Source organism: Xiphias gladius, chromosome 15 (assembly GCF_016859285.1).
Source record: "Xiphias gladius isolate SHS-SW01 ecotype Sanya breed wild chromosome 15, ASM1685928v1, whole genome shotgun sequence".
Lineage (NCBI taxonomy): Eukaryota > Metazoa > Chordata > Actinopteri > Istiophoriformes > Xiphiidae > Xiphias > Xiphias gladius.
In genome coordinates, this window is record NC_053414.1 from 24,204,135 (window position 1) to 24,218,969 (window position 14,835).

Here is a 14,835-nt window from a genome sequence, read left to right on the forward strand (position 1 = left end):
GGGTGGGTCATCGTGAGGGTGGAAGTGGTTTGGGAGTGTAGGGGCAGTGTGGTTTGAGGAGGTATACCAGGAGACAGCAGGAATCGTCACCCGAGCACCAGAGCAACATGAGCAGGTCACCAAGGGGCACACACCACGCAGAGGGGAGGGGGGAGGGTAGAGGGTAGGGGTTGGGGTGTTGGGGGGCAGGGTACAGAGGACAGGTCAAAAGGTCAAAGGGCAGAGGTCACAGGAAAGGGGAAGGGTTAGGAGCAATGTAGGGAGGATCCAAGATGACACGACCACCCCCCAAAACCACAACCACAACGCAGCACCCAACCGCAGGAGGCAGGGGAGGGGTCAAATGAAGAATTAAAAGAAAAACAAAACAAGGTGAAAATTAACAGCAGTGAACACTATGAATCAGATTACAGGAGAGCGGAGTAAGAAAAAGAGGATTAAAAAAAGGCTTAACATCAACTAAAAGGAAAACAGACAAGCTACAGCAGAGGGTAAAACAGCTTCTGCTATTCAGAAAAGAAAATATGCACAGAAGGTATTCAGGAGAGCAACAAAATAAACATTATTTCAGACAGCAGGTACATAATGAAGCCAAGGACTAGTATAGGAGAAGTAAAATAGTAGGGATGGACCCAGCATTCGCCTTACATAATGGAAGATAAAACACAGGAGAAACAACAAATCCAACTGAAAATTACATGCTGGGTTAAACCTGAGGGTTGGAGCACAGCAAAGTCTGGATTAAATACCATGGATAAGATACATCTCTAAATAGTGCACTTGTTAATGGCTTAATATATTAAATAAAAAAGATAATCGAGACTTTTTGAGACCTCCAAATTTAATTTTGACATCATAACAGGTAGTGTTACCCTATGACATATGAAAAAGCCTTTTGACCAATGTGAAATGATCCGTGTGGACTCTGACATGCAGAACTCCAACCCAACAGTGGGCAATGAGCAGCACAAGGACAGATCACTGCGTGAATGATAACATACTATGGAACAATGAAAGTTGGTTGATACAGTACAGATACTGATGTTAGCAGAGGCACTGTTGCAAAGGGAATGTGCTTGATTGCATCAGCAGCAAAGGTGGTATGAGCTTTTTTGAAATATACCATTAAGTATGCGGACCCAAGGCTGCAATAATATTTCCTAAAACATAATTAACTGAACCACGGAAGAGAAGAAGGGGAGATTTAATAAAAAGCTACAATGAAATAGGAAGACATATGGAGAAGCAGTGTTATATTTTTTAGGAAGTAGCCCACAGGGAGTACAGTGTGGTCTCAAACAGTATTGGTTATTTTTTAATAGTTATTTTGGATCTTCAGGATATGCACAGCGGAAATACTGGATTAACTAGGAGATTAGGCTAAGCAGTCTGATTTTTTTAGAACGGTTTCCGTGTGAAAACACGGTCATTTTTGTAAAGGTCATGCCCTTTTCAGTTGGAAACAAAACTGCGCACCACGCCTTGCTGAGAAAAGCTTCCTTACACCTCCGTGTGAAAGACCGTGTGTATTTCTCATTGTGTACATGTAAAGGCTATATTTACTATGCTCATAAATAACAGTCAGATGGGGAGATGTGACAGCAGGAGAAAGAAAACCTGATAGTTCTTTCCCCATGCTATCGCTCTGTATGTACTTTTATAAGCTTAAGGTGGTGGGCACAGTAACACAAACACCTTGATAATATAATATAATCTTCTACAAAATAAAATAAAAAATAAATAAAAAAATAAAAAATTCTACAGCCTCAAATATTAGCACTAAGTTGAATCAAAATCTCTCATCAGAATAAACCGCAGGGCTATTGCCTTAGATGACATTATGTTATACAGGTGCTCATGTTATTTTGTCCACCCCCTGTATGCCATTAATATGAGGAGAGGTGGATTTCAAACACAAATCTTGGCAAAACAAAATTTTAAAATGTAAAAAAGCATGAACAATAAAACAATTAACTAATGATCACCATGGCAACCTGAGAGGAGTCTTTGCAACCCTCACGCCACAGTACCAGTCATGCTGAGTCCCCTGTTATCTTAGCAACCCCAACCCTCTTACACAACAACGGCCACACCAACAGTGTGTGGTGCTGCTGGATTGTGGTGCTGTATGTGAACGTATGCTTTACCTCTTGGGTCTTTCATTGAGGCTGGTGCTTCGGGCGCGAAATGGGCTCTGCTCATGACCGTCATCGAATGGCAGCAGGGCATTGGAACGCAAACCCTGGAGAAAAAAAACAAAAATGTGAACGTAAAGATACAGAAACGCAAAACTGAAATTTACTGTAGTTGGAGTGAATACAGTGTCTGCAGCAAATCTCAAATAATGTCAAAAGATTTAAGGATAAGGCTGGGGTAATTTAAAATTTTACATCACATAGACTAGGCTATAAAGACTTTGAGATTCTGTGGCCTAATGCAAATGTAGGGGAGATGAGGGTATGTTAGTACTGTGCATGCACTGTGGTCAAGCCCCAAAACAATTCACGATGAAGAGTCACTGTCAATGTGTGACATCACAAGTGTGCAGTTTGTATTCTGTCTGAAAGTTCGTGCTTTAGGAGATTTTAAAATGGATAGCTTGACATTTTTGGGAAAGATATTTTTTCCAGAGAGTGAGACAGGAAGATTGATACCACTCTCAGGTGTCCATTAAATATGTAGCTGGAGCCAGGAGATGTTATCTTAACTTAGCAGCTAGCCCGGGTAGGTCCAAAGGTAAAGCTTACGTCTCTTCTGTTTATTTCGTACAAAAATGAAAAGTTGTGGTTTTACTGCTTTTTTATGTGCCGACTATCGCTTGGACGGTCCCAGTGACCTTCTGGAATCTCCGCTGGTTGCTGTTTCTCTTCTCTTTTTCCTTACGGTGAAAGCAAGACACTAGGCCTCAGGTGAGCTTTTTCTCCCTGGTTCCAGTCTATGCTAAGCTAAGCTAACTGCCCTCTGGCAACACAGAAGCACGTGAGTGGTACAGATCTTCTAATTAACTCTTGGCAAGAAAACGAAAACACATTTCCCAAATTATGTAACTATTCCTTTAAGGTATTATCTTACAATGACTGGACAACAAAAAAGATGCCTGGAGTCCTGTCTTTACAGAATTGGGATAGAGTTAGGAAAGTTTGCTTTATATGTTCATTGTTTGTGCGTTTTGGGTGGGTGGGGATGAGGAATTGAGGAAGTTGTGAGTTTGGCTGTATTTTTTTGCTGCATTACAGTGGTAAAGTTATATTTCAAATTAAAATTGCAAGTCATAAAAAGTCAGTTAAGGGTAGGAAGACAAACCAACACACACCTTTGTAATGTACTGAACAAAGTCTTTGCGGAAGGGGAGTCTGCAGCGTATGAACCACATAGCAATCACATGGTGGGCCAGGGACACGATGTACTGGTTGAACCTGGTGGGAATGGAAGAAACAGCTCAGAGTGTGCCTGGTCCTCTGAGAATACACGTATTGGTGTGTGAGAATACTTACTTGGAGGGATTAGTGTAGGGTAAGGAGATGGCAAACACACTGACATACTGCTCAGCTACAAAGTTGGCATACAGATGAGGCAGGCGCACCAGAGCTATGAAACAGAATTGAAGAAAATACAGATCGACCAAACTCTCTTATTTTGTGCTTCCACTGTGACAGAAAATCTGATGTGACTAACTGACCTTGAACATTAAACAATGTTAAACAATGAACTGAGAAAAGCTTTTGGTACTCACTGGAGAGGAACTCAAGCATAGGAGATGCCATGGCAACAGTGGCCGAGATGTGGGTGAGCTTGACAATAAGAGCGGGCAGGAGCTTGATCATGATGTCAGGCATCTCCACTGTGCACATTGTAAGGGCCACTACACACTGCTTGGCACAGCGGTAAATGAGGCCAGTCTCAAGGCACTGAACCAGCTCTCTCTTCAGACGGGAAAAGAAATTAACTAATGTCAATTTAGTTTTATGGCCTGATTCTGTGTGACTACCTCCATGTCTGTGTGTGGGGTGGCTAGTACAGTCCTGGTTGAAATTATTGGAACCCTGAATTTTAGGTACAGAATTTGGAATATTTCAGAAATAAATACAAATTAATCAATTTTGTATAGTCCGAATATTTAATAAAATGTCCAAAGTTAATGAACAACAACAACAACAACATATAGTGAAATAAAAAAATACAGACATTAAATGTATACTTGACACAATTATTTGCACCTTTTTGATTAATTTAAAATTGGCTCCTCAAACAAAAACAAAAAACAAACGAGACTCACCTGTGCTTAATTTTCAGTGATCAATAATCAAAGATCTCCAAATCCCTGTTTCAAAAGTTCATAATGTTATCAAGAAGTTTAAAAATGTTATCAAGAAGTCATAAAACTGTTAAGATGCTTCCAGGACTTGATGCTAAGAAGAAACTCAATGAGAGAAGTCTGTGAAGGTTGATGCGTATTGTGGCAAAAGGGATGATGTATCAAAGGAATGATGAAATCAGAAGATTGTCAAGGCATTTTAGAGCGAAATGTGTTACCCACTGTCAAAAAACTAGGTTTGACGTGAAGGTCCTGGGTCTTTCAGCAGGACAACGACCCAAAGCACACATCCAGCAGCACGACAGAACATTTGAAAAGGAAAAGATGGACTGTTTTAAACTGGCCAGCAAGGAGTTCTGACCTAAATCCCACTGAAAATCTTCAGAGAAAGTTGAAATCTGCCATTGCAAAAAAGATTTCTGCAAACTTAAGAGCTTGAACTCACAGTAATGGAAGAGAGGCAGAAACTACCAGCAGACAGATGCAAGAAGCTTCTAGATGTCTACTAGAAACATTTAGAGGCTGCCGTTGTTGCCAAAGGTACTGCAACCAAATATTAGTGAAAGGTGCCAATAATTGTGTGTCGGGAACATTTGGTGTATTATTTCACTATTATGCAAGTATTTTTTGAAATTTTATTTTGTTCAGTAACCTTGAACATTTGATTAAAATATATACAAAATTGGTCAATTTGCTTTTATTTCTAAAGATATTCTGAATTGTGTACTCAAAATTCAGGGGTGCCAATAATTTTGACCAAGACTGTCAATCTGATAGAGGAGGTTGTGTGTGGTATACAGAAAAAAAAAGGCAAAATGGGACACTGTCGCTCCAAACTTGATAGTCAGTAAACCCTCTTTAATTACTTTCTACATACTATGGTTTGTACCTGTCTCGACTGCTCCAAGTAGCTGTGGTAGGAGGTGATCGCCGTGAGGACAGGAACCACCGCCAGCTGAACATCAGTGCGGGAAAACCCCTCTGGGGTCTTCTTCAAGCGCTCTGAGATCAGCCGATCCGTCACCTACAAGAACAGAGATGAAGAAAGGAGCAACACATAGTGGCATTTGGTCCTATGTATGCAAAGAAATTCACATGTGTACAGACTTGTAAACATAGATTTGTACGCATGTATTTTACAATACCATGCAGCAGAGTGTAGAACAGAGCTGGTCAAGGCTGCACGGAGATGTCAGCAGCAGCACTTTGTACTGCAGCGTCCATGGCAGCTTGTCGAGAACAAGCTTCAGCACCTTCCAGTCTGTCTCCTGCAAGAGAAAAACAAACCAACAAATGTCTGACATCTTCAGGAATAACAGGGAAATCAGTGTATGTGTGTGTGCGTGCCTGTGTGTACCATCTTGAGGCACTGCAGGAGGACAATGAAGGCAGGTGCATAGGGGAGGTAGGCTGAGCGTATCGAGGCTGTTGATGGGGGAGGAGCAGTGGGGGGAGCTGGGCTACTAGCAGGAGGAGATGCTGAACCTGGCGGCTTCTTTTCACTGACTCGCTTCTCTGGCTCGCTGAAACAACAAAACACATATTAAATAGTTTTCTTATCATTTAATTGACTGAATTATAATGAGAAAAACAGCTGCAGGTAAGAGCTGTGGCACTAGGTGTTATGTGTGCATCCTCACCCTGTGTCACAATAGCAGTAAGGGCTGAACCTCATGGCCCCATCTTTGTTGGGGACTCCGAGACGGTGAAGAGAGTCTGCACGCATCATCAGGAAGAAGTCAAACACCTGAGGAAGAGAGAAAGTTCAAAGGCATGGTAGATGGACAGCACGTCTATAGCGCTTTTCTAGTTTCGTCGACCACTCAAAGCTCTTTACACTACATGCCACATTCACCCATTCACAAACACATTCATACAGCGCTTTTCTATTAATACAGAGCTTTTTAAAACACACACACGCACACACACACACACACACACACACACACACACACACACACACACACACACACACACACACACACACGATACATCATGGGGTTCAATATCTTTCCGAAGGACAATTCAACATGCGGACTGGAGGAGCAGGGGATCGAACCGCCGACCTTCCGGTTAGTGAACGACCCGCTCTACCTCCTGAACGACAGCCGCCAAAGTACATTGCAGATGCAGTAAGAGATACACAAATAGGCACAGAAAAATCCATTACCCCTACCTGTAGTCTAATACTGGAGGCAATAGGTGAACAGTACTTGTTCTTGTAGTGAAGCTGCAGGTGGCTGATAAGCAACTCATAAACACGGCTAGCGTGGCTGGCTGGTAGGCTGTAAAGCTTGCTCTACGAGAAGAGAGAAAGAAGAAGGTTCTTACCAGATTCAATGACAATTTTCAAACATTTTTTAATTGTTTTAATTGCTGTTTTTTTTCCCCCCGTAACTTTATAATCTCAAGTTAAAAGATAAAAAATCAAGAAGTTGACCATCATCAATAGTTAAGATATTTATTATCGTCCTTCCTGCTACATTTACAAACATTATTTTTTAAATTTAAAATGTTTGTAAATACAGTATGAAAACATGTTAAGTTTATAAGAGAACAAAAATAGTGTCCTTATCATCATTTTTTTTTTTTTTTTTTTTAAAATAACTTATCATCAGCAGTCTTAAAGAATAACAAAACTAGGTTCTCTCTCAGGAAAACTTCTGACTGCTGTTTCTCTGCTAGGTGTGTTCAGAAGTGTGCCATGTTGCACCTGTAACCACGCCAAACTGTGATGTCATGGCGGACTGACATAGCCTGGAGTACACTTCTACATCACTGCAGCAAGGTGAGAAGTTAAACCAGTGAAGGTTAAAAAAAGAAAAAGATTTTCAGCTCCTGTTCTTTAATGTCACTTTGGTGAATCTAGCCCTCAATATCTACTTAATATCTAAATAGTGTAAATAGTTTGTACTCTACCTGCAGGATTTCCAGCAAGCCCAGTATAGCAGTCCTGACGTCCTCCATAGGAGACTCTGCTGTGGGGTCTCTCTCAGAAACCTCCAGGGGCCCTGCACACACCAGAGAGCGACTGGCCACCTAAGAAGAACAAACACTGGAATTATCTTACCTTGGCTAAAATGGAGAGAACAGAAGGGTAAAAGTGAGATTGTGTACCCGCTCAATGATGTCCAGCAGGCTGGTGAAGTGGTGTGTGTTACAGCCCTCAGCGAGGTCCACCAGTAGCTGGGTGGCCTGTTTTCTGACGGCCAAGTCCCGGTCTTCAGCTATCCCACTAAGCTGGGGGATCACCACCATTTCAATCAACTCATCCTAGAACAAGTCAACGAAGAAACAACCGAACGAGTTTAATTTTGAGGAATTTTTTATGATCTATTCATCTGAGAGAAGCGCGTCAACACAAACATTAAAAAAACGCACATCAGTGCACAACAGCAAAACAGGTAAACAGGAATTTTACAGATATGTAAAATTGTACAGATATGTATCGCAACAGTGGAGTGTGCATACAGAGTGGTTGACAGTGAACTTGACAGTTAATACGGATGCAAATGTGCATGTGCGCATGTATGTGAGCATACAGACCTCGTACAGCTGTCGGTTGGTACTGAGAACGAAGGACAGGATGTGAAGCACTTTGATCCTTATCACACTGCGAGTCTCGGTCCTTTCAGAGAGACAGTGGGATAAAAGAGATGGACAGGTAAGATTACGATACAGACGAGACAGGGATCGAGGTTATGATTAACAAAGAGGGACACAAAGAAACTACCAAAACCTGGCCACTGACATATTAGATATCTTGACCATCCTATGTGTGTGTTTGCGCATCCTACCTGAAGAATTTCTCCATGAGGCGGTGAAGGCTCTGGATCCAGCCGTCCTTGGCTGGCTGGATAGACTGGGCCCTGTATGAGATGAGGGTCAGCACTGAGGCATCCTGTCACACACAGAAGCAAGAGTAAGATTAAAAAGGAAGCAGCAGTATGTAAGAGAACTAAATGACAAGACAGGATGGCACAGAGAGAGACAGATATTGAAAAAGAACTAACAGGTCTCTTGTCAGCACATTTCTCCACCAGGCTAAAGAACTTCTCTGTGGAGCCATGGTAACCGTTCTGCTCATACAGCTCCTCTACTGTGGTCAACAGCTCATAGACGATGGCCTTCAACTCTGCACTGCCTATTGTCTGTGAAGACAGATGAGAAAAAGCCACTTGGTCATATAAGAACTGGTGTTTTAATGTATGAGTGTGTCTGTGTGTGCGCACATGGCAGTATGTACTTGTTTGTACCTGGATTTGCTGCAAAAGTCGCTCTATGATGCCCAGCAGGATGTCCCAGGTGACAACCTGCAGCTCCTTGCCGTATTTCTTGATCAGTCTGGTGATGGAGAGGACGATTTCATAGGACACCACCTCATTGGCACACGACATGGCCTGAGTGGCAGAGGTCAGACACCAACAGTCACGGCAACTGATTTTTTAAATTTATACTGTCAAGTTTTTCAGAATACCCTCTTTTCAGTATTTTCTCATGTATCTTTACTCGTTATTTGTCAATCTCAGCTCTTCTAAATCCTTAGAACTGAAGACGGGGCAACAACTGAAAGTCCCGCTGGATACCTCTTGAGAGAAAACAAATATAGTATTACTTACACTGATGCCACACACTTTTGCACTATTCTGAAAGTTCAAAATTGTATGATTTTTAGTTAACAATATTATAGGTAAACAATTAATCAATAAATTGTTAAGTTGCTCAAGAAAATGCATCGGCAACAAAAATGAACATCCCAAAAATTCTTTGGCTCAAAATATTCATATTTATTGTTTGGGTTTTTTTTTTTTTCTGTGATAGTAAACTGAACATCTTTGGGTTTAGACAAAACAGTAAGTTTTAATATGTCACCTTGAGCATCAGCAAATTATGATGGGAATTTTTCAACATTTTGTGATATTTCTTAGACCAAATGATTAATTGAGAAAATATTAATCAGATTATTGATGATGAACACATCCATTAATGCGACCCCAGGCAATGCAGTGGGTTGTATAATAAAAACAAAACAGTTTTGTGACTTTTTTTCTGCCAATTATGCATTAATTCTGTTTTTGTGTAATTTAAGTAATAAGATTATTTTGACCACAATACCATAATTGGATATTAGATTTCACTGTTAAGCACATGCCTACTAGGAAATAATGCATGTACTGTGTGTGTACGTGTGTTACCTTGTAGAAAGATGGTAGAACCAATGTGGGGGTGTTTTTGAGGGCGGGGAGTCTGTGTGCACCCCAGAGTGCCATTCCAACAAAAAATACAGCTCCTCTCAACAATGGTGCATCCTCCATGTACACCCTGGTGCAGATTGCAGGTGGTTAGAGCCACACTCATAAACAGGATAACCATATCCTCTCCACAAATAATATATGTTTATTAATGCACCACACGTTCAGAAATATGTTTAAACTTCTTAAACCTGCGACAATACCTCTCCTCCATGATGCGACACATCGTGTAAATAGCGCTGTGACCGAGGTGAGTTCCCAACACCTTCCTCATCAACTACAGAAGCAGAGAGCAGTACAACAAGAGAGAACAACAACAGAGGGAGAGAAAAAAAAAAAAAAAAATCAGAAGACGCAATTATGAATTGTGCTCCATCATATCAGACTCGTTAGAGAACAGGTAAATGAGTGTGTGTAAAGTGTGTGTGTGTGTGTGTGTGTGTATGTACATGTATATGTGTTCTTTTCTCACCTTCCAGCAGGACTCACAAAACTCCTTGACATTGACTGTACGGCAAAGTGTGATGATGAAGACGGTGAGAGAGTCTGAGGGCAGGCAGTTGTAACACACCACTGCATCCAGGACTTGTAGTGCTACCTGGACACAACATACACAACCACACAGACTATGACACACTTATGGTGCATACGGCCGCAGATCAGCATCAAAGACTTGCAGTCCAATTTTTGTTGGTTTTGAATACAAACCAACTATGTTAATTATTTTTACATAGTATTTGGAATAAACAATACAAAGTAGCAAAAAAACCTCTAGGAGGTTCATAAATTCAAGATTGAAGTAGGTGTCACTAAATTGGCAATGTTAATTTTTCAGTTAATGGGTACTGATGATGTTTACACGATCGTCATTTGTTTACAATAAAGCCGTTTGCATTTTTCAAGGTATTAACAAGAGGAAAGTACAGTTAATTAAAAATCTGTTACACCAGACTGCCAGTTGATTGTTTAAAATTAAGCATCCTATGTTCACCTTTAAAAAAAATCCTCTTATGTTGTCTTGTTTGTTATATCAATGTAAATGTAAAATGCAAGTTCCTGTTTTCCTACTGTGGGTTAAATGTAAAGGTTAAATGCAATAAGCACTACATGAGTCATTAATGCTGTTGCAAATTATGAAACACAGTGTATCTTCAATATTTCTGCAAGCTTCACATAGGTAAACTGTTCACTGACATTGGCACTTTAAAGCATTCAGGATGCTCCAAAACCTGGAGATAACTGTTAATGTAAACATGTTACTGCACATTGGTAAGGACGGCCCACAAACTAACACTCTATTAACATTTGAGAATCAGAGAAAGACTGATGAAATAAGACTGCTTCCCTCTGTGCCTGCAGCTTTCTTAAAGTACAGTCTGCTATGGCAACATGGTTCCTATAAATATACATTTAGCAAACACTGTCTGCTTATCACATGGTGATAGGCCCCACTCAAGCTCTGCATCATTTACTGTAAGATGATATGTTTTTTTTTCCTGACTATGAAAAAAGATTGGCAGTTTTTACATTTACCTGATTATGTAGGTCTACTAGATATGGTGGCTTTGGATTGAGATAACTGAAGAAACTTGTTGCACTGCAGTTACAGCTGCTCGAGTTCAACAAGTAAAGCAAAGTAAAAACAAATACCCACCTCAATATCTGTTGAGGATGTTGTTCTATTGCACAGGAGACAGATTTTCCTGCAGAGAGCAGAACAGAGCAAGCAAAAAAAACAAAACAAAAAAAAGTTACAGACATTTCCCAAATAAGAGAAAAACAAAACTGTGTATATCTCTTTGGCTGTCCTACTTACTGGACCATGATGGAGACATTTTGGTCCAAGTAGCAGCTGTTGAACTTCACCAGATTTACGAGAACGTGGAGAAAGTCAGAGGTGAGACCTATGTCCATCCACAGGAGGACAAAGCGTGCTGGGGGAGAGGAGAAAAGAGAACAGAAAAAACATACCAGTAAATAAGGTGTGTAACAGACCATTCGTGCCTTTACAAGTTATAATTACAAACAGTATTTGTCAGCTACAACAAAGGGTTCAAATCTTCATAATAATCATCATTACTCTGCCCAAACTGCAGATACATTGGTAAGAAACAAACTGCAAAATTAAAAGAAAAACTACAGTAAGGGAACGGAGATCACAAGTTGAAACTAATCCGCTGAGACATAACAAAGACAATTAGTATGAAGTGTTTGCAAGTCAGTTTAAAGTCTGTATTTGTTCTGCATTTGACATAATTGAAATCCAGATTTTCAATCCTGAATCCAAGTTATACAATTACAATTCATAACAAAAACGATTCTGCTGGTTAACCAGACAATAACCAGGTGTAGTTTTAAAAGTGCTTTAATATTTTTCCATGGAGTTTTACCTATGTCCTCCTCCAGGTACGTGATGTCTTTTCCATTTTCCGTTAAGGCCTTGAAGACTTCCAGCCTATCGGAGAGGTCTTCGTTGCATGGTTGGTAGTCTCTGATCACCTTGAAAAAGTAGGCTCTCAGAGGGCCGAGTCGCTCGCCCTTCACATAAACAATGAATATGTCTGACAAATGACAAAAACTATATTTGCATTTAGGAGCTGCTTGTTTGTGTGCATTGTGTACCTGTCCCTGTATAATGGCCCTCAGAAGCTGCAGGACAGCATGTCTGGCCTCAGGTGGCTGCTCTGGAGTCAGCATGTCCTCCACAGCTTTCCATACTGCCTCTACTGCATGCTGAAAAACACACACACACACATATATATATGCACACACGGTTTAACAAAGACAGATGATTGCATGTACTGCTGTATTACAATATGACAGCCGGAGCAGACTCACCTCCTCAAATTTTTTCGTTTTGGCAAGATCACAGACATGGTTCATCATGCGAACACGGTTGCTCAGACCGCAGTCTGGGTGGAGCTCCTGAAAGACATAAAGTGAAGAGTAAGGCCACCCAAAACATGATGGGAAAAAATTATAAAGCTTGGTGAGTTTGAGTGTGTGTGTGTGTGTGTGTGAGAGAAAGTGCACAGTCTCTTCTGCACACCCTGATGATGTCAGCCGTGATGATAAACTCTGATGGTTTGGTGTCACTCTGTTTGCTCGGTGGGCGCGGCGGTCCCAGCCCAAAGATCCCCTTCACCTTGTCCTTGAGACTCTCCTTGCTTGGTTGTTTATTCATGGCCCGGGCTGGAGCAGTGATAGACTGCACAGGCTGGGACAGATGGCTGTCTAAAGAAACAGTAACACAAGTTTAAAAATTTTTGCAACAGCCATCACAGTTAGCTTTGATTATGCAAAAACCTAATACCCAAGGGGGGTTATTCCGTGGGTGATAAAATAAATGCATTTAATAGATACTGAATATATATGTTTTCTTCTTTGTTGTCTTTCTGTAATTCTTTGGCTTTTGGACAGTGTGAGATTGCTATTCGGATGTCATCTTATGCATGGTGGAATAAGCTTCACATTTATGATGAGTATTGGTAATTTTGCCTTTTGCCTTATTGACCTATTGTCTATTTCTAATCTTTTGAGTATGAAGTTTTTCTAGAGTTCTTAAGTAGACATCATGATTTTCACCTGGAAATAATTAACCTCGGTAGTTAGCCACCCAGATGTTGACACATCAGTGTCAGTCAGACAATGACGACCTTAACAACTGACACAGTCATTACATACTGTATGTCACATTGGTGGGTTTACTCATTTTCTATGACACCAAATTTTTTATTACAGTAAAGTGTATTTATTTTTTTATGTTAGTAGAAGTGATCTTTGGCACAAGTGAGATGGCCCACTTTCACCATACAACACTGAGGAAAACACTAAATTTGCCTTTTTGACTCATTTACATGAAAGGCAATTGGTGTAAGTCCACAGATATTTTTGAACCTGGCCAAATAAACCCCAAACTAGTGTAGTGACGAAGTGGAGGCGGCTCATTGGGAATTTTCTGTCCTGGGATTTTCCATTTATAGCAGTTATGAACTGTGTATTCTTCACTGCGCATTGATGCATCAGGATGGCAGTGCAGTTGAAGTTTTTAAGTTTAGAGTCCCAGCCCATAAATGTGTAAACCCGGTTTTCTGAGGGGTTTTTTGTTTTGTTTTTTGTTTTTTGTTGGGGGGGGGCAGGTTTGAAGAATTTTCTGTCATGTGGACTTGACAGAGACAGAGGGGAGGGGAGGGGAGGTGAGCAGACAGACAACGACTGTTCTGTTTCAATCCAACAACAACAACTACAGCGGTGCAAGGTAGCCTCTGACCAGAGCAAATTCTATCTGTGAACATTACATAAACAAGGCATAAACAAGGCATGATCAGGAGAAATGCACAATGGCGCTAGTGAACCATTAGCGACGCTTTACATTGCCTGTCATATACTAGCTTTCCTCTGTGGCATTCAAGGTCTGGTAGCTTAAAAACAACGCCTCCCCCTTCTCCCCCTCTCCCCTCACCTTGCTAAGGTTGAGTCGCTTTCGTTTTCGCTTTCATTCGGTCACAGCTTCGTCCATATGCCGCCAACCGAGCCGTCTGCATCTGTGCATCGATATGACTCTGTATATGCAGCTCAAAGCTTGCTCTCGTTTAAGCCCAGTCCTCCACTCTTCAACCGGATGGCACACCAATACTGTGACCGGGGTACTTCCTACAAAAACACGTTTGCCGAGCTCGCTGATGGGAAATGCAGTTGTAAGCGAGCTGAACCTACAACGCCAAGCTAAAGCCCGTTTGTTAGTCTGGTTTTCTGTGATATGACAAATTAAAGCAAAACGTCTAAAAGTAAGAGCTGTTCTTTCCCCAAAGGGCCCGTAATACTGTCTAACAGTCCAATGATAGAGTTCATATATATTTACTGAATTACTGAAACCCAACGTTACCCAAAGGAAAAGTTGGCTAGCAGCTAGCTAAACCAGCTGACGATGATGAAGTTGGTTCCTTATTGGATTATTTATTTATTTATTTATTTATTTTTGTATACTATTGCTGATGTTAATGTGGGTGTTTACCCTCCTTTTCTTTCCCCTCTGCTCTGGATCCAACATCTCTTTTTTTAAAATCTTTATTTAAAACTAAAAATTAAATGTACTTGATTATATAAACACGTGGATAAGTTGTGAATGTTTTTATATATATATATATATATATATATATATATATATATATATATATATATATATATGTTTTATATATAATGCCTTGTTCACTGATGACACCCACCTCTTTATTGTATTTATTGTATTTTCACCGTATATCCTTTGTG

The 14,835-nt window shown here is 40.6% G+C and overlaps 1 protein-coding gene across 5 annotated transcripts in view; it reads right to left on the minus strand.

The window, feature by feature from the left end:
* The window catches only part of tsc2 (TSC complex subunit 2), a 29,210-nt gene that overhangs the window by 12,371 nt on the left and 2,004 nt on the right, over positions 1–14,835 (minus strand). For 2 of the 5 annotated variants that reach the window (XM_040145500.1, XM_040145499.1), the window contains exons 1-25: positions 14,030–14,220; positions 12,617–12,801; positions 12,406–12,492; positions 12,190–12,300; positions 11,958–12,105; positions 11,384–11,501; positions 11,222–11,270; positions 10,040–10,165; positions 9,771–9,844; positions 9,511–9,637; positions 8,572–8,715; positions 8,329–8,466; positions 8,113–8,216; positions 7,862–7,943; positions 7,433–7,588; positions 7,235–7,354; positions 6,492–6,614; positions 5,956–6,062; positions 5,673–5,838; positions 5,461–5,583; positions 5,205–5,339; positions 3,734–3,923; positions 3,495–3,588; positions 3,314–3,416; positions 2,148–2,242 (exon numbers count right to left, since the gene is read on the minus strand). In XM_040145500.1, the coding sequence (XP_040001434.1) occupies positions 2,148–2,242; positions 3,314–3,416; positions 3,495–3,588; positions 3,734–3,923; positions 5,205–5,339; positions 5,461–5,583; positions 5,673–5,838; positions 5,956–6,062; positions 6,492–6,614; positions 7,235–7,354; positions 7,433–7,588; positions 7,862–7,943; positions 8,113–8,216; positions 8,329–8,466; positions 8,572–8,715; positions 9,511–9,637; positions 9,771–9,844; positions 10,040–10,165; positions 11,222–11,270; positions 11,384–11,501; positions 11,958–12,105; positions 12,190–12,300; positions 12,406–12,492; positions 12,617–12,751 (2,855 nt within the window). In that variant the 5' untranslated portion in view covers positions 12,752–12,801; positions 14,030–14,220. Of the gene's footprint in view, positions 1–2,147; positions 2,243–3,313; positions 3,417–3,494; positions 3,589–3,733; positions 3,924–5,204; positions 5,340–5,460; positions 5,584–5,672; positions 5,839–5,955; positions 6,063–6,491; positions 6,615–7,234; positions 7,355–7,432; positions 7,589–7,861; positions 7,944–8,112; positions 8,217–8,328; positions 8,467–8,571; positions 8,716–9,510; positions 9,638–9,770; positions 9,845–10,039; positions 10,166–11,221; positions 11,271–11,383; positions 11,502–11,957; positions 12,106–12,189; positions 12,301–12,405; positions 12,493–12,616; positions 12,802–14,029; positions 14,252–14,835 lie in introns of those variants that run through there. The other 3 variants (XM_040145497.1, XM_040145498.1, XM_040145496.1) reach the window with 2 other exon arrangements.